Source organism: Caretta caretta, chromosome 9, assembly GCF_965140235.1.
Source record: "Caretta caretta isolate rCarCar2 chromosome 9, rCarCar1.hap1, whole genome shotgun sequence".
Taxonomy (NCBI): domain Eukaryota; kingdom Metazoa; phylum Chordata; order Testudines; family Cheloniidae; genus Caretta; species Caretta caretta.
In genome coordinates this window covers 22,332,639-22,358,882 of record NC_134214.1, presented here as the reverse complement: position 1 = coordinate 22,358,882, position 26,244 = coordinate 22,332,639, and the positions used below count along the sequence as shown (strand labels likewise).

General features: G+C 40.1%; 1 protein-coding gene across 4 annotated transcripts in view; it reads right to left on the bottom strand.

Annotated features, from left to right (window-relative positions):
- Positions 1-26,244, bottom strand: part of IFT80 (intraflagellar transport 80) — a 145,907-nt gene that overhangs the window by 27,098 nt on the left and 92,565 nt on the right. For 3 of the 4 annotated variants that reach the window (XM_048862752.2, XM_048862755.2, XM_048862753.2), the window contains 4 exons: positions 18,575-18,754; positions 12,820-12,938; positions 8,383-8,457; positions 6,509-6,672 (listed from right to left, as the gene is read on the bottom strand). In XM_048862752.2, coding sequence (XP_048718709.1) covers positions 6,509-6,672; positions 8,383-8,457; positions 12,820-12,938; positions 18,575-18,754 — 538 coding nt within the window. The remainder of the gene's footprint in view (positions 1-6,508; positions 6,673-8,382; positions 8,458-12,819; positions 12,939-18,574; positions 18,755-26,244) is intronic. The other variant, XM_048862754.2, reaches the window with a different exon arrangement.

Below are 26,244 nucleotides of genomic sequence, written 5' to 3'. Positions count from 1 at the left end.
TTTTCTGCAGATGGTTAAACATGCAAACAAAAATGAGTTATTACTTACGAGGTGTTTTGCTCTCATTTCTGTGCATGGTTGTCTACATGACCTTAATTCTTGATCTTATTATACAAACCAATACTATTGCTATCGTAATGACTGTAGAAAATGAAATGAAGAGGATTTTGTACAAACTACCACACACAGACTGAGGACATGAATATCCTGCCCAATCTGTAATGCTTAGTAAGTGTTTTAGGAAAAGCCACATTAGTATCTGGAAAATCCTAACAACTCTTTACAAGCATTTAAAACCTAATTTTTTATCTTGAAAGGTTCTCTCTCAGTTGAAAACATCCAGAAAGAGGATGTCTATGTCCCCCTTTTCTATAACAGTCTACAGATTAAATGAAGACATTCCATTCTCCTGGACAAACCACTTGGAGAAGTCAAAAGGGTCTGCATCTGTTTCTAAGAACAGTTTCTTCACCCTCCTCCAAGTCTGTTTGAGCATTGCAGCAGGCCAGGACCCTGTTTCTGGGCCACTGACAAAGGGCTCCCAGAAAACAGAGTAGGATCTGACTGAGCAAGTTGTATCATGGGAAGCTACACATTTCACCTTCTGATAGGGGAGAGGAAAAGGGACCCTCTCTACAGTGGGCTTAATAGGAAAGCAAATTGAGAAAAGCAAGAATCTCTGGGCACAGGGTTTCTGTCTTTCCCTGTCCTGGCCTTCTGCAAGACTATTACACACCTCTAGAGTCATTTTCCCCTAAAGAGAGCTTCCTTTTCCACTGCCCTTATTGCAACCCCACATTTAGATAATCCTCTTTAGAGCTGGCTAATCCTGATTGACAGCTCCCACCAGCACAGGATCTATAGATCCCTCCTTTGATGAGGCACTGAAAGTGACTGATTAGCTCAAGCTCAGAAATGGCTGGCAAGACTTGCAGAGTGGGCCTGCAGCACTGCTCAGGAAAAAGATACACCCTTTTCTCCATGAAGATGGATAGAGTGAAAGGAGCAACAGAAGAGGAACTTGAGTGAGTGCCCTCAAAAGCGCGCGCGCGTGTGTGTAGATAACATATGATATTTATGGACACATTATTTATACAAACCTTGTATTTAAAAATACTCATAGCACAAGTCATAATTTATCCCTGCTGTACCAAAGATTAGTACAGCAATAAAATTAAGTTTCTTTATATGAACAGTATAATAAAATGAAGAAAATGTTATCTCAGAAGTAAAATGTATCTTTCATTTACATATGTATAATTTATTGTTAGTCAATGCTTCTCTGAATAATTTATTGTGAAATGTGAGTTTTACTAATGAAAATCCATTTTAATTTTTACATTAAAAATTGTATAGGTCTTTAATATCCTGCCTCTAAAGCTTACCTTCTCCCAAAGCATATTTTAATAAAAGAAATAAAATAGGTAATAAAATTATATTGATATACTGTAAATAATGGTTTGCAATGGAATAAAGTGTTTATTGCCCACAAAAGATAAGTATCTACAACTGGGGGTTGAACTAAGCAATGAGAAGGAGCACAACTGTCCCTCACCTAAATGCAGAGGGAGAGCCCGCCCTCACTTTTCTCTATCTTGGGGAAGTGCTGCTTTAAATGTTCATAGATACTTTAGTCTTCATGTAATTGAAGTTTCAGCTTTTATTCTGAGTGAGTCGCTGTGCATGCATTATTATGGAGTTTAACTCACTGCTGATCATTGTCAGGACCTTTTTTTGTCCTTTGCACTAGTACTTCATTCTGAGTTTCTTCCCTTAGAGCAAAAGAAAGTACATTTGCTGCTTATTTGCAAGATAAGTAAGTCTAAAGCTGAACTCGCTGTTGAAAACCAAGTTCATCATGTCTAGGTAATGAGACTACTTGTGCAGGTTAATCTAATGGCAGTTGAGATTGCTGGCAGGGAATTTTCTAACCATGCTAATTAAAAAGCAAGAGCACTTTCTTGACTGTCCATTTTGACAATTCAATGGCTTGTTTTAAAAAAGATGCTCTTGTGAAACTGTAGGTATAGTTGAGCACAACTTTACCATGAAGTAATGACAAGAGAATACTGCAACTAGATAAATCGCCTTTAAAGTATCAGAATATTTATATGCCCTATAAATGAAACACCTGTTAAGTCAAACGCCATAACTCTGTGCATCTTCCAATGAATACCACAAGCTATCAATGAAACATTTGTCAGCAAGATCACGGAAAAGAAAAAATAATAAAGACATGCAGACATCAAGTGTGTCAAGCTGAAGCATACAGTAAATATAACAGGACCGATGGATTGGGATGAAAGAGATGGATCATGTTTGCAATGTCTACGAAATAGTCTATAAGAAGAAAGGCTGATATGCTTCTCTAACCCAAACCCATCCTAATAACTGTCAGACTCTGAAATAAAAGAAGCTCAGGTTTCACGCTTTTGGATAATAAGTGATGGCTGCTACAACTGTCTGATACATGTGAATAAGGTTGAAAGGACTACATTATTGAACAAATACTTTAGCAACCAATGAGTCACATATGCAGTGCTGTCCCTTTAAATATGCCTGGAACTGTCAGACTTTGCATTTTGATAGCCATACACTCATGCCACATCAACTCGTGGCTCCTTTTAAAATGTTTAAATGTTATGCTGATGTGAAGACAGAAACAATGAGACATGTATGCTCTAGTATGGTTAACCATTGAGGCTGCAAATTTATTAAAACCCTTGACCAATGGGGACCATTCTCTCCAACTTCCTGGCAAGCCTTTTCTAGTGTGGACTTCAGCTGGGCACCAGTGGCCCTGGGTTATAGAAACCTAAGGGGAAGTCTGAGGCAAAGCCCCCTCCATACTCTCAGACCTACCCAGGGACCCTGGTAAACAGGCAGAGTCCCAACCAACTCCGCTCCTCCACACAAGAGGTAGGAGAAATGAGATGAGGGGAGCCATATGCTACATGAGACATGGCAGCATACCCTGTCACCATGCAATGTCCTGTTCAGGACCATGCTTAACAGCACATTGGGTTAGAGGGACCTCATGTCAGACACTTTAAACCCATCAACTGCACTGGAACCTGCCAAAGTCGCAACAATGTAATTTAAAATTCCAAAACCAGACCACAGATGGAAGGTATAAAAACCCCATTGTACTTTGTAAACTTTGCCATATGGGAAAAATCCCTTCTGGACCCCAAACAAAGTTTGGTGATCAGTCTAGTCCCCAACATCATAAGAGATCTAGCTCACTACATAAGTGTGGGTAAGTATGAGGTTGGACGAGAGTCAAACCAGTGACTCGCCAATGCAGCAAATGGAGCTCAAAGTGTCTACTCAAAACAGTAAGAGCAAGTTGAAGCACCACCCACCCACTTCCCCCAGCTGGGGGGGAGCCACTCATCCAGCCTCTTGTAGCTCCGCTATGCAATGACATTGGGAGTAGGTGGGTCCAGGCTCCATCACTTGAATGCCATGTGGGATAGTCCCCTACCTTTAGAGGATGGGTGGAGGAGGGAAAGAATGAAACACATGCTGGACAGAGAGGGAGGGGGAACCAGGAGGAGTGTATATAGCACTGCCCCAGCTGCTCCTGCTTGAGAATTTCCCTCTTTTTCCCATCCCACCTGCAAAAGAAGGGAAGAGGGTGTCCCCCTTTTGCCTCTGGATACATCAAAACTGCCCCCCAGCTAGTGAGGTGAGCATTTTAGCAAGAGAGTATAATTAGGACTACTCTTGCTCCAACAAAAATGAAGTGCTTTTACTTTCACAGGTGGCTATAGGGATACAATTGCAGCTTCCATGTTGGACTTGCCCTGAGGAGCAAGTTTTTACAGTGGCTATGAGAAGTTTAAAAACCTTTGTTTTCAATGGAAATGAAGATTTGAACATAGGCAATGCTCAAATTCATATTAATAGTAAAAGTCAGAGCTTTCAAACATTTAAAATAAACATTGGACTTGTTTCTTAGAGAAGCAAATCCAAAATGGATTCCAGAATTTCATTGCTCCAACTAGTCCTGTTCAATTCTGAAATTGGTATCATAGGGCCAAGACAGTTCTGTAGTGTATAACGCTATTCATAGAACCTAAATATAAAAAGGGATGCCATCTCTGAGATGTGTTTACTGGAAAACATGTAGAGAAGGAGGACAGTAAAAGCCATTTCCATATGATAGTTGTTCTGTGATCTATGTGATATGACTTGGTGTTAAGGTCGGTTCTTAGTGGGCGAGCATCTACAGAACAAAGCAAAGCAAACAAAAACATCTCCACAATTGCACTTTTATGGGAAGTATGCAAAGAGACAAAGGAAGGAACAGATTCAAACACTGAACTATTCTGTCCCTCTTAGAGATGGTAATTCCAGATTAGAGGACAGAACTATGGAAGAAATTATCAGGTATAATTGAAATATCTTAGCAGTCTGGGGTCCTAAATACAGTCCTTAGGCACCTTTAGTTCTAGATTTCCTGGGTAGAAGAAAGTAAGGATTGTTAATCTCTAGAAAATAAAAAGGTAGAATTTTTTGCTACAAAACACATTGAATACAACACATAGTTGCTATCAATGACTCATGAATAACTATAGAAAAAATACTCCGCCCTCTGAATCAGTATTCTTGATTCCTTATCAAGCAGACTCAAAAAAATTCAACAGGTGAAGAGACAACTACACAGTCCCTTCTGTGGTTAAAAGAAAGGGGGATGCAGGAGGCAGATCTCAAAATCTTTAACACAAAAGAGATGCCTGAACTTTATGTTTGCTCATTTGGAGAGAGAGAAAGATTTTGTGACAGTGTTAGAAATTAAAACTCCACCTGTAAAAGATTGTAAACATTTATAAACAAATATTTCTCTGAAACACTACTGAGTCACAACTAACCCCATAAAAGCTGCACATAAAACTAACAATGCTGAAAAATAGTTAACCAAAACAAAAAGTATCTGAAGGCTACAATCTGTCACAATTAATGCACTGCTGGCTCCTGAGTTCAGTAGGCAGATAGGGAAAACAGTAATCACATTGGTATTTCTATTGTGAACCATGTGCGAGAGTGAGAAATTATTGAAATTTTCACTGCAAATGACTCCTGGTTTTTCCATGGTGTGACACCGTGGTACCCCCTTATTCATCACTGTCATATAATTAGGATATGTTTTGTACAAAGTACGCCTTCGGAGGTATCATTCTAAAAGTCTTGATCTGCTAGACATTAATATCTCGTTGCATTGTATACACTATCATTGTATGTGAAGTTACGAAGTTTAGCTATGTATGTGTTATTGAAACATGTTGTGAGGTTGAAAACACCCACAAGCAGCCTTTCAGGTACAACAGTAAAAAGGCCAAACAATGTTAATGGCTTATTGAAGAAATGCACACAAGCACAAGGATTACCCCAGGAACAGTGTACAACAGAAATCTCTCAGAGACAGCACTATAAAATGGGAACTGTTTGACTCAGGTTACAGAAAAAGAGCTTTCCTGCAAGTGGGAAGAAGATATAAAAGGGGGAAATGACATCATGGTGGTACCTCACTCTGCCTACAACAACACACCTGGAAAACTTGAGGAACAATGACTGAACTGGTGGAAGCAATGGTCCCAGGCTAACGGGAGTTCTAGCCTGTGTATGAAAACCTGGGAAACCCAAGCTGCAAGCAAAGGCAGCTTTTGCCTTAAGAATCTGCCAGCCTGTTTATCACTCAGCGTGAGAATTTGCTAATTCATATCCTATCTGTCTAGTATCTTAAGCACAGTTTGCTGTTTATTTACTAGGTAATGTGCTTTGATCTGTTTGCTATCATTTAAAATCTATCTTTTTTAGTTAATAAATTTATTTCATGTTTTAATCCAAAAAAATGTGCGGTTGACTAAGGTGTCCGGTGAAAATCTCAGCTTGGTTACCACAAGTGTGCATGGTCCTCTTCACATTGAGGTAGAGGTGGACCGGGTATTAAACCCATATACTGGCCAGATTTGACCAGGCCAGGATGGTACTGCTCTGGGGTCCCAGGCTGGGAAGCTGGTGGTTAGAGAGCCCTGCATGTAACTGCAGCTGGGTGTGCCACTACCTGTGTGAATGCTGATGAAAGTGCAAGCTTGGGGGGTTTTGCAGCTTGTCACAGCAGCACAGGGTGAGAGGGAGCCCAGGCTGGTGGGTCAGAAGGCTCAGTAGTACCCCAGTTCCAGGTGGCACCCCAGGAGGAACCTGTCACACGTGGCATTGCCTATAACTGGAGAGTGGAAGGTTGTGGAAGAAACATACCTTTTTCCCATTATGAAAATACTGTCCTGTAGGCAACTACTGCAAAATTAGTAGTACTTTAAAAATAAAAACAAAAATCAAAATTAATATGAAAAATTACTATTTTGGTTTCATGCTTAATTTTTAACTCATGAATGCGCTACGTATGAAAGAAAGATATCAAATGCACATGTAATTATCAGCTTTTTAACACTTTTGCAAGTAACTTGCTAGCCAAAGTGGAAACGTTAAACTGTAAACATACCTTTTTCATCAGCTTTGTCTTTTATTGCAAGAGTATCATTACTCAAAGACACAGTTTGGGCATTTAATACATCTGTCCTCATTCCTGGAAATTTTGGAGATGAAATTAATCGTCCTTCATAGGAATATAAATAGATCCCTCCACCATCTATAAGAAGAAAATGCCTGCAAACAACATAGCTCATTTAATTAGTTGTAGTGGAGGATGGTAGAAAGATCCATCAGTTTTAAGATAATTGTCTAAAATACTGCAAGTGTTTTCTGTGTAAGCTACATAATTTATAAACCTTAAATTTGGAACTCTATTTTTGGAAAGAAAGCTCTACACTTGGTGAATTCAATTTTAAGGTTCTTGTCTTTCAAATATAAGGATTTTAATTAGTTATGGGAAATCTGTTACTATAATTTCCCTAAGATAGTATATTCTATAGTTTTACACTCTCACATTACATATTCTGATGATAAGGGACCTGTCTATAGGAAGTTAGAAAATACTATGATTTTGAACCCCCTACACAAAAGTGCTCACAGAAGCTCAGCAGCTGCAAAGGGTGCTCACTGTGTATATAGTTTAGAAACTGATTTAGAGCTTACATCTGCCATTTTTTAGATCTTTCTGTATCTGTTTTTTCACCAGGACTGAACTGTCATGGAAGGCAGATGAACTGTAGATACGCAGAAGATACTTTCAGTAATTAATTCCAAAGTCAGTTTATTAAGATGCCTTTCCCTATAGAGAAGTGGCCTTTTTCAATGGCTTATGCTTGTGACCTAGTATTTATATAGAATTTAAATAACAATGAATAACTACTGTTAGAAGTTGGTATAATCGATATTTTACAGATGAAGAAAATTCAAATAGAAAGATTAAAGGCCAAAGGCAGATCCTCAGCTGATATAAATTGTCATAGCTCTATGTCTACAGTGGGAGCCATTGCCTACTCATATAGATATTTGCAAGGGAAGAATGATTTCCCAAAAATTTTGTATTGACTTCAGTGGAGCTACGACAATTCACAGTAACAGAGGATCTGTCCCCACAATTTCAAAAGCGCCTTCTAAATTTGAGTGCCTAACTTCAGATCTAGGGCCTGATCTCCCGAAATGCCTCCACTGACTACATTTGGAGCTTTAAGAGCACAATACCTCTGAAAATCAGATCCCAAGTGTTTAAAATTGGGCACTCAAAAATAATACACACTTTTGAAAATTTGGGCTTAAGTTATCTGTCCAAGGCCATATAGCAAATTAGAGGAAGACTAAAATTAGAACTCAGGAGTTCCTGATTCCCGGTCTTATTCCACAAAACAATGCTGACTCTCGGCAGAGCTACACACAAAGAAAGGTCTCTTTGGTAAATGATTTTCAGGTAGGTAACCACATAAACATTTAAAATGGAGGAAATACAGCCACTTCATGCATGTATAAATATTACATATAAGTACTATTAGTGAAAATGTAAAATTGCATTTTACTTTTATTCAGCACAGTTGACAATTTTATTAATAAGTAGAGGACCAGTTTGTAGTAAAGATTATTTCTATATAATATGTTTCATTTAAACAAACAAATATAAAAGATCAAAAAAAGATGTTAGTGTAACAGCTGAAGATTATTTACTTTCCATTGTAAATAAAAGATAAGCATAATGATACAGTGCACATGTAATTTATGAAGCAATTCAGTTCTGCAATCATATCATAGATACTGTATAACAACGTGACCTTTTAGTCACACAATATGACTCCATCCACTACCTCCAATAGTGTATATTTTATTTTGTTACTAGTATTTGAGAAACACCCACCCACCCAAGTTTTACAAATGTACATTTTAACAAAAAATTAGTCTTGTGCATTATAATAAACAAACTACCTTTCTGCTTGTAGAATTAAGCTAACTGTTCCTTCTCTGAGGTCAAAGATAAGCGGTGTGTTCCAGTTCTTTGTACTAAAATAATATTAAGATTAGCATTAATTAACATTTCAAAAATTCACAAAGTAATGAAAATACATTTTTATCTTTGATTTTCAAAGGTATGAATGATAATTAGGTGTCCAATTCCTGTTGAAAGTCATGGCAGTTGGGTTTCTAACCACCATTTCCGCCTTTGCAAAACTCATCACATGAGTTTAGCCAGTGGATCATGCAGCTGCACATCTTCCCTCCTGCTTCCTAAACACTTTATGCACTGGGGTACACAGAGCTCTTGTAGTATTGTGCTCCATGGCTTGTAAGTCGCACAAAACCTCACTCTATTCTGCCCTCCTACACATTGTAGAACCACATCAGTTTAGTTTGTTCAGAGTCTTCCGCAGCTTTTACACTGGCCACAGGATTTACTCCCATATGAACTTATGCCTGCTCTGGTGGTTCAACAACAATCACATTATTGAGCAGGAAAACAATAATTAGGAATTATTAGCTTTAGATTCCAGCACCTATGACTGGTGAACTACATTACAGACATGACATGATTGAGTTCTATATCATCTCTTATAAATAAGGCTGCAAGTTTGGGCTTGTCTACACTACAAAATTAAGTCGACTTTATCTAATTCGACCTTGAGACCCCAAAATAATGAAGTCGATTGTGCGTAGACACACCATGCTCATTGTCTCGATGGAGTGCGTCCTCACTAGCAATACCTGCATCAATGCACAAAGCAGTGCATTGTGGGTAGCTATCCCAAAGTGCAACTTGCCGCAGTGTGTTTTGGGAAATTTGTGCAATGCCTCATGGGACCAAAACATTGTTGCAGGGGAGAATGGGAACATTGCGTCGACATCCCATGATATACTGTGCTCCCTCCCTCACATCAACAGCAAACAACTCAGTGGTTTTTGCGCCTTGAAATCGCCGTGTGTATGCCATAACCACAGAAGCATGGAGCCTGCTCAGCTGTGCACTCTTGCTGTGAGCATCTCAAACACCTCATGCTTTCTCCTGCAGTATTTCCAGAGCCAAAGTAAGGTTTGCCATGTGGAACATAGTGATGTCCTCCAGGCAGCCCTGCTGCAAGCCATTGAAAAAAACAATTCACAGTTTCTGATGGCAGTCACAGAGCAGTTGCACTCTGTTGAGTGCTGTTTCTGGTCCCATGAAACAAGCACTGACTGGTGGGACAGCATCATTTTGCAGGTATGGGATGATGAGAAGTGGCTGCAGAACTTTCGAATGCGGAAGACCACCTTCCAGAAACTTTGTGCAGAGCTTTCCCCTGCCCTGCAGTTCAGCAACACAAAAATGAGAGTTGCTCTGACAGTGGAGAAACAAGTGGCTATCGTTATTTGGAAGCTTGCAACGCCAGAGAGTTACCAGTCAGTGGGGAATCAGTAGGTAAATCAACCGTGGGAGCTGCTGTGCTCCAAGTGTGCATTTTAACTGTATTCTCACCAGAGGTGCCTTCCCAGGCATCACTGTCAACCACCGTGATGTCCTGCGACCCAGAGCGCTCCAGGGTTAAAAATATTTCCTGGCTCTTGGGGAGAATGGATCCACCACTCGCCTGTCTCCCATTATCCTCCTCCTCCTCATCCACCATATAATCCTCCTTGTTGTCCCTAGATTCTCACATTTGTGAGGTGTCCACATTGTTTGTGGGGGTCCTAGGGGGTGCTAGGGTCACCCCAAGAATCACATGCAGCTCATTGTAGAACCGGAATGTGTGGGGTTCAGCACCAGAACAACTGTTCATCTCCCTTGCCTTCTGGTACACTTGGCGAAGTTCTTTTATTTTCACACGGCACTGCTGTGTGTCCCTCGTGTAGCCCTTCTCCACCATTCCATGAGCAATCTTTGCATAGATGTCAGCGTTTCTTCTGCTGGATCAGAGGTCTGCCTGCACAAACCCTTCTCCCCACACAGAGATGAGATCCACCACCTCCTGTGCAGACCAGGCCGGAGCACATTTGGGGCATGTAGTCTCCATGATCGGCTGTGCTCAAGCTGGCATGTTCCCAGTGCTGATCAAACAGGAAATGGAAATTCAAAAGTTCCCGGAGCTTTAGCAGGGAAGGGGCTGTGTCCTGTGTACCTGGCTGCAGTGCAGCAGAGTTGAGAATGATCTCCAGAGCGGTCACAGATGAGCATTGTGGGACACCACCTGGAGGCCAATTAAGTCGAATTACACAGTGCTGCGTCTACACTACCTCGCAGTTGGTCCATGAAAATCAAACTAAGTGCTATGACTCTTGCAGAGGTGGATTACAGAAGTCGACATCAGAGGCGACTTAGGTCGACATAAAGGACCCGGTAGCGTAGACACATACATTAACAGATCGACTTAAGGCGGCTTCCTTCGACGTGACTCTGTAGTATAGACCAGGCCTTTGTCACAGAGGTAACGGAAGTCACGGATTCCATGACTTTCCGTGTCCTCTGTGACTTCTGTAGCGGCTGGTGCGCCTGGCTCAGGAGCAGCTCAGGCAGCACCTATGCCAGGTGCATCAGCTTCTGCTGGGGCAGTCTTGGGCCACTGTTCTGCCTCATCTCCCCCCCCCCCCCAGAGAATTTGGGTGTGGGAGGGAGCAGGGGATTGGGGCACCGGATGGTGTGAAGTGGGCTCTGGGTGGCGATTACCTGGGGGTCTCTCTGGAAGCAGTGACATCCCCTTCACTCAGCTGCTAGGTGGAGGCATGGCCAAGCTGCTCTGCGGGCTACCTCCGCCCAGAGCACTGGCTTTGCAGCTCCCATTGGCCGGGAACTGTGGCCAATGGGAGCTGTGGTGCAGTGCCTGCAGGCGGAGGCAGCACACAGAGCTGCCTGGCTACGCCTCCGCCTAGCAGCTGAGTGAGGGGGATGTTGCCACTTCTGGGGAGCCCCCCCAGGTAAACGCCGCCCAGAGCCCACCTCACCCTGTCCTGTGTCTCAACCCACTGCCCCCTCCCACACCCAAACTCTGCTGCTGCTGCTGGGGGAGAGAGGCACAGAACCAGGTAAGGAGCCTGCTGGTGCCGCCAACTCCCCCACTCCCGAGCACCAGCGGGAGTCCTAGACCACGTGCCGCCCCTCCCCCAGCACCCGTGGGGCTCCCAGGCAGCCCCCTCCCAAGTTTTATTCACTGGTATTTTTAGTAAAAGTCATGGACAGGTCACGGGCCATGAATTTTTGTTTACTGCCCATGACCTGCCCCTGACTTTTCCTAAAAATACTCATGACTAAAACGTAGCCTTACTTATAAACAATAAATCCTATCTCTAAAGGAACTGCTGGCCAATCTGCAGAGCAAAGGTAATGGTATCCAAGAAACAGCTTGTATGTCATGGACTCTGAGCAAAAAGCAATGTTATCAAAGCAGTAACCAGTGCAAATGGGTCAAATGGCCAAATGGATGCAACTGGCAGCTCCATAATCTAGAGGTGAGCAATTGCCTGCCCATATTTAGATATTTGAAGGGTAAGAGTAATTTCCCATAAAATGTATTTATCAGCTATTTTTTTTACTCCATTTGCCAGATCATCAACTTGTGTGAATTGCCATAGCTCAACTGAAGCCAACAGAGCCAGGACAATTTATACCAGCTGAGGATCTGGCACATAGGGTACATTTTCAAAGATAGGGTTTAACTTTGCAACTTTCATTCATGTTAGTAGAACTCAACAGTGGTGGAGCTAATGGGGGTTAAAAGGCAGTATGACCATCTCTGTGGCAGCTTTCAGGTTGACGTGTGGCATCTTTTCAAGCATATTATGCAATTGACTGAAGGAAGTGTATGACATGAATTTTTACACAGGGCTGGGGAGGAAGCCTGGGTCTCACTCACCCAGCATCAGCAGCTCCTGTCTCACAGGTCTGGATTTGCCTCCCTGCTCTGGGCATTGCAATATGGTGCATGGGGTCACATGGTGATGTGACCTTGTGCCACGTGTCACAAAGCCACTCACTGAAATTTGGCCCAGGCACCCCTCAGTTATGACAGAGTGGTGGCAAAGCCAAATCTGAATGGTGTTGCAACCCTGTGTTCCAGGTCACAATGCCCAGAGTGGGGATCTGGGCCCAGTTCCACAGGATGGGAGCTTCCACTTCCCGGCAAATGTGGGGCAGACTTGGTCTCCAACCCACCACCAATGATCCACCCCCTTCCTGGTTGCAAAAGCTGGCTCTGCCACTGGAACACATTATGGTAATTCCTTATGCAACTATGAAAATATACATTAGTATGTATATAGGTGGGTTCTATGACATATATCTATAAAAAGATTTGATGTTTTCAAACCATGTATAAGCTACTGGACTTTAAATCAAGCTCCTTTTGAATCTCACAATGATTGAATGGATCAAATAATACTTCATTAATTGAAATTACTTACGAAAACACATAACACTGAAGAGAAGTTGAAACAACTAAATGCCCATAGTTCAAAGAGGCCTTAATGACTCTGTCACGGAATTCAAGTAAATCCACTGCATCATTAATAACATTACGGACCTAATAAAAAAGGTTTATGGTTAAAAAAATGAAAATTATGGAACAGAAAACAGCATAATATTATACTCATTGTTAATTTTCATAAACAGCTGGCTGATATTATGCATTTATAGTACCATGTAACTATGTAGGAAGTTTTAAAGAAAAGCATTTATGAATAAATCAATAAAAAGCTCCTATTAACTCACATTTAATAACCTAGCATAGTTTTGAAATTAAAAGGATTGCATTAAGTATGTGGTTTTTACCTGCTAATTTGTTTTGTGTGTTCAAACATGACTTGTAAAAAATGGATCTGTCTTCCTGAAGCAATGCCATCACTTAAATCAATGGTACACCCTCACCTGAAATCCTGTGATTAGGACTGGTCACTCTATCTCAAAAAAAAATACAGTAGAACCTCAGAGTTACAAACACCAGAGTTATGAACTGACCAATCAACCACACAGACCTCATTTGGAACCGAAAATACACAATCAGGCAGCAGAGACACACAAAACCAGCAAATACTGTACAGTACAGTACTGTGTTCAATGTAAACTACTAAAAAATAAAGGGAAAGTTTAAAAAAATATTTGACAAGGTAAGGAAACTGTTTCTGTGCTTGTTTCATTTAAATTAGTATGGTAAAAAGCAGCATTTTTCTTCTGCATGGTAAAGTTTCAAAGCTGTATTAAGTCAATGTTCAGTTGTAAACTTTTGAAAGAACAACAACCAGAATATTTTGTTCAGAGTTACAAACCACCTCCATTCCTGAGGTGCTCATAATTCTGAGGTTCTACTGTACTGCAGTGATACAAAAGTTTCAGTGTGGAGTAACAAAATTAGAGATTTGGATAAACTTCCTTACAAGGAAAAATGTTGGCACTGTTTCGTTTTAATAGCTGTAAACACATTATTATAGACATGGCTGATAGCACCCCCTGTTATTGAAGTTGCCTGACACTTTCCATTATAAGATCCCATTTTCAGTTGTTTATAACTTTGCCAAACTTTTACCATACTGCAAGTGAAGGTGTGATTGTAGTGGGGTAGGTATACCCATGCTAGCCTCAATCTACCTAGTATGGGTAACTATAATAGTATAAATATGGTGGCACAGGCTTCAACATGGGCGAGCCACTCAAATACACAGGAACCTAGATATATACTTGGGCTGCTAGTTTACGTGTAAATATACCCACAGTTTAATTACCTGATCATGTACTATTTTCTTCCATGCATATGCATAAGAGGCCAAATCAAAATTGCAGAGGCAACCTTAATTCCTGGCATTTCCTAACCTTTGAGTACTTGACTTTTTAACCTTAATGTTATTGTAACGTAGATGTCATAGGGGAGCCCTGCCTGGAGAACCTTCCTGCAATAGGCCAAAGCATGACAAGCATGCCTTCCTCAGTTTACCCTTTCAGAGTCCCCAGTAAATCCACTTCAGATCTTAAATACTACTCCTCTTTGGGGCTGGTTTATTGCCAAACACAGTTCATTCGGTTTCCATCAAAAGTCACAAATATAGTCCATTTCTCACCCCAGTGCAAACACAACACATCTTGTCATTGATGCCCCATACACTGGAGCCTTCAACGAGGCCCAGAGTGTCTGTCATCCTTCCCCTGTCCTTGCCCCAGGACAGCTACCCTAGCCCTTCCAGTTGGAGAGAAACCCCACTCTTCCCAGTGGGAACCACCCCCCATAGTTTCTCTGCTGGGGAGCATCTTGTCAGAGGGAGCATCTGTCACTCACCCTAGCCTTCTCATGATCCCTCTGAGTCCAGCTGTCTGGCCCTGGCAATGTTAGCTGCTCCCCTGCCTTCAGCCCTCGGCTCTAGCTCTCCTCTGCTCCTCCTCCTGCCTTCAGCCCTCCAGCCTTGGCTCTGAGGCTTGGCGATGACAGCCAGCAAACTCCTCTTGATACTCTCGTCTTCAGTCTTCCCCAAGGAACACCTTCTTCCTTTCAGGACCTTCTCCAGTATCCCTGGTCTCTGGCAGCTCTCATCTGTCCCTGCTTGAACCAGTCTGCTCTGACTCACTGAGACTCCCTAACTCATTCAGTCTCTCCCTGATCCTTTATAGCCCCCAGGCACTGCTCCACCCCATTAAGTGGACAAATGGGAGCACCTGTCCTGGCACAGGAGAACTGGACCTACTTCAATTACAGGGCCAGACACCTTGTGACAATACGTTTTTTGCTCAGTTGTTCTGTGGAGATGACTGGTCATATGTGGGAGCTTTGAGTCTCTTCTACAAAGCAAGGGTGTGTGAAAGTCACTAGAATTTTTTAACGTGGGCAAAAGAACATATTTCTCCCTAGCATCCTTCTTGGAAATGGATGAACTATTTTGGTGGAAATGTTCCAAAATGTTTTAGCTTGAGGCAGACACCCAGTGTGGAATATTTCAGCCCAAATGGTTCAAATTAAGCAACTGAAAACAGTATTATAATGTTGGGACAACCTTAATAATAGACAGTTCTCCAACACCACTTATAAGAAAAAGGGGATGTATATTGAAACTGAAAGGCAGCACATTTAAAACTGATAAAGGGTTTTATTTTTTTTATACAATACACAATTAACTTATGAAACTCTCTGCCACAAAATACCATTGAGGACAAAAATCTAGTAGGACTTGACAAAAGATTAGACATTTATATGCATAATGAGAAAATCCAGTTACATTAGGCAGGATATTGTGTGTGTGTATATATATTTATTTTTTAAATGAGGCATATAAACTCTTATTCTTCAGTGCATAATTCAGATACTGTATTAAGTGATGGGAGTTAGGAATAAACTTCCCCTATGGGTAGGTTATTCCATTATTTTCCATTATGGGGTTTCTTGAACCATCTTCTGAAGCATCTTGTATGGGCCAGTTGGCGACAGTATACTAGACTAGATCAGTGGTTCTCAACCAGGGATATGCGTATCCCTGGGGGTATGCAGAGGTCTTCCAGGAGGTACATCAACTCATCTACATATTTATCTAATTTTACAACAGGCTACATAAAAAGTACTAGCGAAGTCAGTATAAACTAAAATTTCATACAGATAATGACTTGTTTATGCTGCTATATATCCTGTACACTGAAATGTAAGTACAATATTTATATTCCAATTGACTTATTTTTTTAATTATATGGTAAAATGAGAAGGTAAGCAATTTTTCAGTAATAATATACTGTGACACTTTTGTATTTTTATTTCCGATTTTATAAGCAAGTAGTTTTTAAGTGAGGTCAAACTTGGGAGTACGCAAGACAAATCAGACTCCTGACTGGTGTACAGTAGTCTGGAAAGGTTCAGAGCCACTGGACTAGATGGACCACTGGCTGATCCAGCTTGGTAATTCCTAGCTTCCTATAAAAGCAAACATCATTAAAGCCAAAGCTAGGAAAATATTCTCTCTCAGGGAGTGATCATTCTTAATGAGTCTCCTGCAATCAGGCATAGAAATGGCCCTGTAGGCCAAGCAACATGGCAGAACCAGATTATGTTTTTCAATAAGGCACAGTTTTTGGGAAATGTAGGGGAACTTGTCTCCCCAACTTCTTCAGTATTGAATTCTTTGACATGGTGGGAGGAAAAAGGGTAGACTTCTCAGATGTGGAACAGATTTTTTACATTGAAGATTCCAGCCTGTCAGGGTAGAGAACCCACTGGAGGGCTCACTGAGCACTTAGGATGTTATGCTGAGAATCCTTACACATTTTGGAATTGAGGTCTGTCAGGAGAGTTCCAATGAAATTCAGCTCTTTTCTGTTAGAGGAGTAAATGCAAGTTAGGATTGACAATTCATCACCTGATCAAAAAATCATAGGCCCATTAGGGATAAAAAAAAATCTAAGGAAATTGAAAGAATGACACATAATAGTAAAAAGATAACTGTGCAAATAATTCATGCACATGGGAGAGTGATCTCTTCAAACAAGGGTATTTTAGATGTTGTCCTACTGATGGTGGAAGCTGGGTTTGAACTTCTTCAGATCTGCAGCCAGCTACAAAACAAGGACTTAATGCAGTAGCTACCAAGATCCAGTGGCCACTCATATAGCTCCTAAAGAGATCTATACTGACATGCTCACAACTGCTGTCTCACTCCATAATGTCATTTGTTGTTATAACACTGAGCAGGAGTTAGGGTTGCCTAGAGCTCTTGTATAGGCATCTCTTCGCTATTTAAATCAATGTAAAATAAAATAAACAAACATCCTGGATCAGGGTTAGCTATATCTCTCAAGTGTTTGCATATACAAAATCCCTAGAGGTTGCTAGACAGAACCATCTTTTACAAGTCAATGTCTGGGAATGAATGCAGAAATACAAATTTTGACCTGTGAAATTGTCTTTTGTGTTCCCAAACACTGATTCCTGATGTACCATCAAGAGGATAGAGGGGTAATATAGCTTTCTGTTGTTACAAGTTTTCCCAGTTACGTATTCAACATTAAAGAGTTCAGACTATAAGATGTTTAGGTGCTTAATTATTAATTTAGGAGCCTAACTTCAGGCACCCAGGTTTGAAAATGATGGCCTGAACTCTAATTGGAAAAACTTGTAACAACAGAAAGTCTGTATTATCCCACTGTTGACTGGTTATGTTATGAGTCAGTGTCTGGGAACATAGAAGACATATTAGCAAGTCAAAATTCAAATTTCTGTATTCACTCCTAGATATTTAGGTGCCTAATTGTGGATTCAGGCCAGGATTTTCAAAAACAGGAGCCAAAATTTGAGCTCTATAAACCACAGTTAGGGGCATGCTTCATTTCTAACAGTGCTGATCACCCAGCAGCTCCCACTGATGTCAACAGGAAATGCTGAGTGCTCAGAACTTTATTGGGCCCTTATCTGATTTTCAAATATGGATTTAGGAGTTTTTGTTGTTATTGTTTTTTCAAGTCTTAGCATTAGCAACTCAACTTTAGGCATCCAGATTTGAAAATTTCAGTCTCAATGTTTTATTATTTTCCATGCATTAATTCCCTAAATCCTCACTAGGAGATAGTAAAAACAGCCTCTTAAAAGATATGTTACAATTTTTTTCCAAGCTTTGGAAAATGTGAACCAGCGACTGTAATATGGTGGAGCAGTGCAACAAAGGACACTAACACTCTTCATGATTGTGGTCAGCTGTAAGTTGCCAGTTTCCTCTTGATTGGAAATCCAAGAAGACAGATCCATTCATCATAGGGCCATAGAAAAATTAGTACCCGGACTGTAGCAATAGCCAGCGATGGTACAGCTCTATCAGTGGCAATCCACTAGTGTAGACATGATACTCAGCCCTGTCTACACTATTGCTTTATTGGTAATTACTGTATTATTATTTCTGATGTAAACAAGACCTATGACTCAATCCCGTATTCATGCCCCCACCCCACATAAAAGCAAGATGCTGTGATCCTTAAGTGAGCCAAGAGGCTGATGTAGTTCTGGGTCATGTGATTGTATACTCAAACACACACTCACATACCACTTGCTCATTCTGGCCTTTTTATAACGCAAAGGTATTCAGTCCTATCATTTATACTCTGCAAAAATTGTCCATTCACAATTATTTGTCTTTACTGAGTTACAATTGTGAGTCTTACATAAACAATCCTGAAGGTCAATTTTGCTGAACTTGTAACCCATACCTCCATAGTTCTTCTTTTAGTTAACGTTATTTCAAAGTTCTTCCACTCCCACCGTTGCTCCACGACATGGGCAAAAATCACATGTCCATTTCCACAAGCTCCTGCTATTTGAGTACCATCAATAGACCAAGCAATATTAAATATACTGCCAGTATTTGGTTTCTCTAAAGCATATGACCACTAATAAAAACAAAACAAACAAAAAAGAAAAGGAATCTTAATACTTTCTTTGAGCTTTTTATGAACAAATATTGCTCTAAACAAATGAATGCACTTATTTAAATTGTACTAATAAACTAATCAATGGAATGAGTTTCTTATTTTTGCAGGTATCATACAGAGGTCTGTTTCTTAGTAAGATGATTTGAAGACAGGAAGTACAGAAGTAAAAGAACCAAATACCACAACATTTGAAGCATATTAAGCAGAAAGTTATGCAGCCTAAATATATTTTAAATGTATTCAGGCATTCATAGAGCTAAGCAATCACTAAATAAAATTTAAACTGCAACTTCATTTACTTAAAAGCAACAGTACTGGTTATGTGGAACCAATGGACCAGATTCTCCAATAAGATGCAGCTGCTTTATACTGAATTGCTAGCAGTTTCTGAACCTAGAGCCAGCATGGCCCTAGCAGAATCAAACAGTGCAAGGGGAATCCTCTGGTGGTACACAGCCAGCCCCAAACTCCCACTGCCACTTCTCTTCTTGCTGACATAGGCAGGGAACAGCAAACCGCGGCCACTGGGAACTGTGGGTGGCCGTGCAAATGTAAACAACCGGTCTAGCGGCCCGCAGGTTGCCCACCACTGGTGTAAGGTGTATTGTTGGATTGAAAGAGGCATGGCCAGGATGTCTCTACACTATGCTGATCCCAAACTGTGCTTTTAGCCCTGATGGCCATTAACAGCCAGTAAACTGGAGCAGCCCTGAGGCTGCTGTAATTTACACCAGGGATTGCCCTGAACACAACAGCCAAGGATTGGGAAAGTGCTTTATGATACCACCTTTCCTTTCTTTGTCCTGAACTGCACTGTGTGGAAATTGACTCTACACCAAGAACTGACCCAAGATATTAAAAGGAAAATAGATTTTGTTTTCAGCATCAAGAACTGAACAGTGACTGAATCATGAATATAGAATCCAAGATCTGTAACATTGAACTTAAAAAGAAAAGGAGTACTTGTGGCACCTTAGAGACTAACCCATGTATTTGAGCATAAGCTTTCGTGAGCTACAGCTCACTTCATTGGATGCATCTGATGAAGTGAGCTGTAGCTCACGAAAGCTTATGCTCAAATAAATTGGTTAGTCTCTAAGGTGCCACAAGTACTCCTTTTCTTTTTGCAAATACAGACTAACACGGCTGCTACTCTGAAACATTTAACTTGTGGAACTCACTACTACAAGATATAATTGAGGCTAAAAGCTTAGTAGGATTCCAAAAAGGAATAATAAGAACATCCACTGTTAAATGATATAGGATTAAAACCATTTAAGAAGTAATATAATGACCCATACTTTTGGGCAGTATTTTTTAAAGTGTGGGTATGACCCCTGGAAGATAGAGGATGTGAAGTATTGCAAAGGGCATGGAAAAATCTCTCTATTTTCCGCTAAAATCTCAGCTTTTAAGTAAGTCTCAAATTGCTATGGTTGTGTAGTAAACCTTTAAAACATGACCCAGGTGCAACTAATGCAGTAATATCTGCCTAAATTTACACACAGCCTGAAACAATAGCTCGGAGGTGTCAACTGCCCTGTTCATTTCAATGAATATTAGCTCAGATGCCAAGGATGTTACTTACTAAATATCAACTCTGTGAAATACCTTACTGCTGAAAGCATGCAGTGAAGGAAAGGAAGTATCATTATGAAGATCTACCCAATCTACTGAGTGATTAGTCAGTCATTTTAGGTAGGCCTTTAATAACAAATGGCCAGGATGAAGGAGAATACAACTGGTTTCATTTTCCTTAATAGGGGCATCAACTTTCAAAAAGTTTGGGAAATGATGCTTTAGGGCACACCAGCCTCTTACTGACAGCGGTTAGGAATTGTTTTTCCCTAAGGACAGGTTATTTCATAAATTGTCTTATCATATTTCTTACACAGCTAGTAGTGACCAGTGTCAGAATGTAATTCTGGAGTAGATGTACCACTGATTTGATCAGTTAGGGCAATTCCTATGTTCTCATACAAATACGAGGTTTCCCAATAAGTCTTATACACAATGTAGTTCTTATTAAATTTTAAAAAGTTAAAAATACAGGAATAGCTGACATTTGTATAACACTTTTCATCCAAAGATCCCAAAGTGCTCAAACTTTTAAAACTGATTTCAAAAACTGATTCAAAGATCATGTCACTCTTCACTAAAATACACAAGTGGGTTGACAGACCCTTTCAAAGGCAAAACATCCAGTTGCACAGTTCCTTCTACCATTATAATGGCATAATGCAGCACTGGTTCATTACTGAGTCACTAACTTCTCAGGACACCTCAGAGGTTTCCCAATCCCAGAAGTGGCCATGCCTGACTTGGCTTATTTTAAGCAATCTAATGAGATCAGAACCTGATGTGGCATGGCCACATGCCAAACATCATACGTCAAGATTATTTCAGTTTCCATGAGAAAAAAAACAATGAAATAGTTTTCCTAAGGCACTAGAAATTTAAACAGTAAGTAAAATGTCACATTTTTGCTTGCAAACCTTGTTAATAGAAGCTTCCTCAGATGGGAATGCCCATCTGACTGACTTCCAGAAGAATATGTTTCTATTGAAAGAGACTGCAAAATTTCCAAGGATTTTATGGGCCTAACATATTTTCTTTCATCTCATCCTACTGCTTTATGTTGTCTATATTTATTTAAAGTTTATCAATCAGGTTTTATAAAATGGACCCAGCAAACATTGGAACAGCAGTCAGCTCTTAATGTTTTTTGATAACTTAAGTGATTTGCTTGCTTACAATGCACAGCAATTGTATTTAAGAACAAATAATTATTGTATTGCCCTCCTGACGTAGCTGGTTCAAATGTTATGCAAATATCCTGGGCGATCAGAGGTGGAGAAATCTTCCTTCATAGGCTATGGAGCAGCTTCGAAGAGGCTACTGCATACTAATGGCTAAAGGAGCCCTTGTACCACCCTGTGATAGAACATAAGCTGGAAGATCTATGTAGTTACAATCTTCTGGCTCACCATTTCATTCCCCGACTTGCTTCCTGCACATTGCTGTATTCCCCAAATCCTGTCTATCTTGTCCAGTGGGAATGCAGCATTTCCAGTGTAATGGGGATGCAGGGACAGGATTTAACCCTTTACCATAGTCAAATTAAATATGTAGAAGATGTAGAGAGGGTTTTTTCCCCGTAAGCACACTTCTATCGTTTCCCCTATTCTTCCCCTCACCATAACTGTGACAATATTTTGACAATATTTGCATTAGCTCTAATTTTTCTTACTAGCCTCTCCCTGGCACAGACACCCAAGTCTTGTCCACCTTTTAAGGAGTATTTATTTGGTGACCAAATCATTTAAAAGAATGAATTCACTTGTTTTTAAAATTTGGGGACAAGTCCATAGCGTTCAAGACAGTTCCTAAAAATGGCCATTCAATTAGGTCAGAGATTCTCTATATCAAGAAATAACAGCTTCTCTACACTAAAAGAAAACAAGGCATGTTCACATTTCTTTGACCAGGCCAAGTTTGTGCAATTGAAAGTATGTCATCAATTATCAGAAGATTGCCTTCCAGTAAAAGAGTGCACCTGATCTTTAGGTATTATTAATCCCTTGACTTCTTCTTTTTAACAAAATTTTAACAAATTCATAATAGAAACTATTGGAAATATCTACTGTCATCTATGGCTTTGCCTCCAGCTCTTAGTTTTATCACATTTCACAGTACATCACACTTTGCAGCAGTTCTGGCTCCCTATTCTTCATATCCACCTCCTGGAGCTGTATCTCACATCTGCTGCTGCTCTAGAAAACAGCTAAAGTAACCATCACCTAGGAAGGGGGAGTGGGAGTGAAAAGTGCTTGTGAGTGGCATGCACTGTGCATGTGTGTGGTGATGTCACCATGCATGGCCACATCTACTCTGAAGCTGTTGAGCTCCCTGCTGATGATACATTGAGGATTCAGCCCAAAGTTCTCCTGGCTGCCACTGCCACATTCCACAGCTCTTGAGAGGTCAAAAAGGAAACAAAAATGGGGTAAACAAATAGAAGAGACAAAGGCACAGGAGGCATGGCAGGAGAAACAAATGGAGGGGAAACAAGGGGGAAGCAAACAGGTGTTCCACATGTTAGCCTTTTGTCACGTTCTGATGCTTTGTCTCTCACACTGGCAGGTCTGCATATTGAACGTCATGGATTGCTCTCCTTGTGTATTAGTATGATGGTAACTTACTGCATGTTTTCTGGGAGACTCTCCTTTTCTAGAATTACAGCAAATACTCTACCTAATAAAAAGCCAGATTGTGAACTCATTGCTCCCACTGGTGAAAAGTTACTCATAGAAACAGTCCTACTGGAGTCAATGAGACTACTTGTGCAAGTAATTGCTCACTAATGAGAGTTAGGGGATCACAGTCTAGGAATAAGCTCTGCCCAAAAGTTTTAGAGGATATCTATGCAGCCAAATTCTTTATTGGGCTTTTCCCATCCTTTCAACTTTTTACAGCCCTTTCATTCTCCATTAAAGTTACTGGCTCTTCTAACCTAATTGCATCTTCCAGCAGAACTGGCAGTTGTCCTATTTTCCCTCCTCTACAGTTTTTACAATAGGCCACAAAGGGACATAGTCTGACACAATAATACTGTCAATACAAACTTTATACACCTTGTCCAAATGATTACAGTCTTCAATCATAAGATTAATTCTACAGTATGAAAATTGACTATCCATATATAATGTTTAGTCATTTTTTATTGGGCGCATATATACAGTATTTATAAAACTAATTTCTTGCCTACTGAGACAAGTATTTATCTACTCTCTATCAGTTAAATTCTGTATTACTTGAAATAAGAGGGTTTTTTTGTTTCTGAATAGAACAGCAACTCTTGTTTTTTTCTTTTTACAAAACAGAACAAACTAAAAATAGGATGGCTTTGAGATATAACCATCTCTTCTCTGGAAAGATGAGCTTCTTATACAGTTACATTACATTCTATTTTTAAGGTAATTCAGTACCCTTTTTTCCTTTACTATATTTTAAGCCCATTAACATTCCAAGAAGTAATTTTATAAGTACTAATAGTTTCCATTATATGGTAGATGCAGGTAAAGGTGTTCAAACCAAAATTTGTCTTTCAAAAAAATTTGTGGTGTTAACTCAGTTATGAGAGACCTTTATTAAATTGTTTGTCAACAAAGATAAACAGGGATAAGGGAATAATCTTTGTATATTTCTCAAACTCAGTAAGGAAAGGACTTCCCTTCCTTTCCTTTCCCTTCCCTTCCCTTCTGGGATAAACTGATTAAATTTATATCTCAAGCCTAATTTTGTTCTTTCCCTTGGTCCCATATCCTTTTTTTAAAAAAAATTATCCTCCCAATTCAGAACTTTATTCCCTATTTCTCTCACCTGTCTTGAAACTTACTTTCTTTAACTGAATTTTTACATCTCTACTAGTCATTTGGTACCTTTTAAAAGTCTAACAGAACGTGATGAGTCATTCCTAAATTCTTAATTCACCAATGGAATAGCTTCTGAAATATACCTTTCCACTCTCAACATTAGTTGTGCACATTAGATTGTAACAACATATTTCAAATTAACATCATTTTAAGTTTTCAGGACACTGAGTTTCAGATAAAATGTAGCTTAAAAACACTAGAAGAATTTCCAAGCCATGACTTGACAACTGTTTTCTCTTTCCTCCCATATCTCAGAAACACAGTTTTTGTACAAATCATCTCCAAATTTGGGAGTAGGAGGGTAGGGGTTGAAATGTCCATTGGCCACACATCAAACAAGCAAAATAATCTTTTTTTGTAGATTCTCGAAAGGGCTATAATGAGAAACAAGTCTCAATCTTGACTACAGAGAGACCACAGCCTCCCCATAATGATTTATTTGAATATAAAAAGGGATTTAAACAATTATTAGACATTTCTTAGTCAATATTTTAAATAAAATTTATTAAACTATATTTTAAAGCTCTCAGGAGAACTAAATCAGTCAGGAAGGAAAACTGACTGAAGTTAAATGAAGACATTGAATTCTAATGACTTTTGGATACAAGGTCCTCTTCCAAAGGAGAAATAGTTGAAAAATGCTTACCTAATGTTTTTAACACATTTAGCACTCTGATTTCTTTTGCAGTACACATAAAATCCCCAAAATGTCAAGTTCTTCATACACTTAAAGTCATCATATGATTTATATAAAATTAAATCATAAACATTTAAATAAAGATAATGCTCATGAAGATTCAGAGTTAGAGATGAAATTCAATCTCTTTATTGTGCCTATGATTTGTAGTATACTGTATGAAACCTCCTACTGTTCTTAAGCACAACAGGGTGAGCAAAGGATAGAATATAAGCACTAATTGAATTTCTGAACTCAAGGACTCAGTGCAGAGTGATAAAGCCTCACAGACATGCCATGGACTGCCCCTGCTCTGCAGCTGTGGAAGGTAATTGTGATTCTTTGGGAAAAATCCATAGCCTTCTCTTCTGCATAGATGGAATGAATTCCTTATTAGGCATACTGTACCAGTCCCTTCTACAGCACAGTCCTTAACTTCTGTCTGACTTCCATATATGGCAAATGAAGGCTCTTGAGACACAGGTCAAATTATTCTAATGAGCAGATTCAGAGAAAGTCCTAAGGCTGGGGTATATTCTATCACAGCTGACCAGATGTCATCAATTTGAGGGAAGGAAAATTTTAAAGAAGCATTGTCTCTAAGTTAGTTGTTGGGCTCCACCCAACTGATAGGTTTGTTTCTGAGATCAGTCAGTCATTTGCCTTTACCTCTTAGTAACAATGAGGAGCTTGATGTAAATAGCTCTCCTTGGCCAATAGCAAGAATAGATTTGTCTATTAGGGAAGAAATGAGCACTAATGGGGCCCATAAAAGATTTGAAGAACTAAAAGAAAATATGGTTTGCAGTTTACCTTTTTGATGTACAGAAGATACAATCTCCCCCCTGATAACATACAGAAGATATTATTTATTATTTTTATAGTCCTCAGACTAGAAATCCCTTTGGGATTTGTAAAGGGGTTTGCTCATTGCAGAAGCACCAATTTGCCGTAATTCTAGGCCAGGAGTGGCATACCAGCTATCTTTTGGTCTGGTGCCACTGCCGACAGGCACTCTGTTGCTGTGGTGGTCTATCTTTTCGTAACTGGGCCCTCTGGCCAGTTCATGATATTTATGTCCACCCTTTTTGGGGTGGCAGAGAGTCCAATCAAGCTATAGTCCAATGACCTTATAGTAGGTCTTCCATCTGTCTCCGGGCCCCATGGTCCTTACACCCCTTACTTCAAGGGATGCCACCGTACCTTCCTGGTGGCTGGTAGGGCAACACAGGCTCTCCCTCTATCTGCGTTCCTGCCCAGGGATCCTGTAGCTGGCAGCCAGGGTCTACTCCCTCAGATTCCTTGCTGCCTCCCTGGACCATTTCCTACCTTTTCTA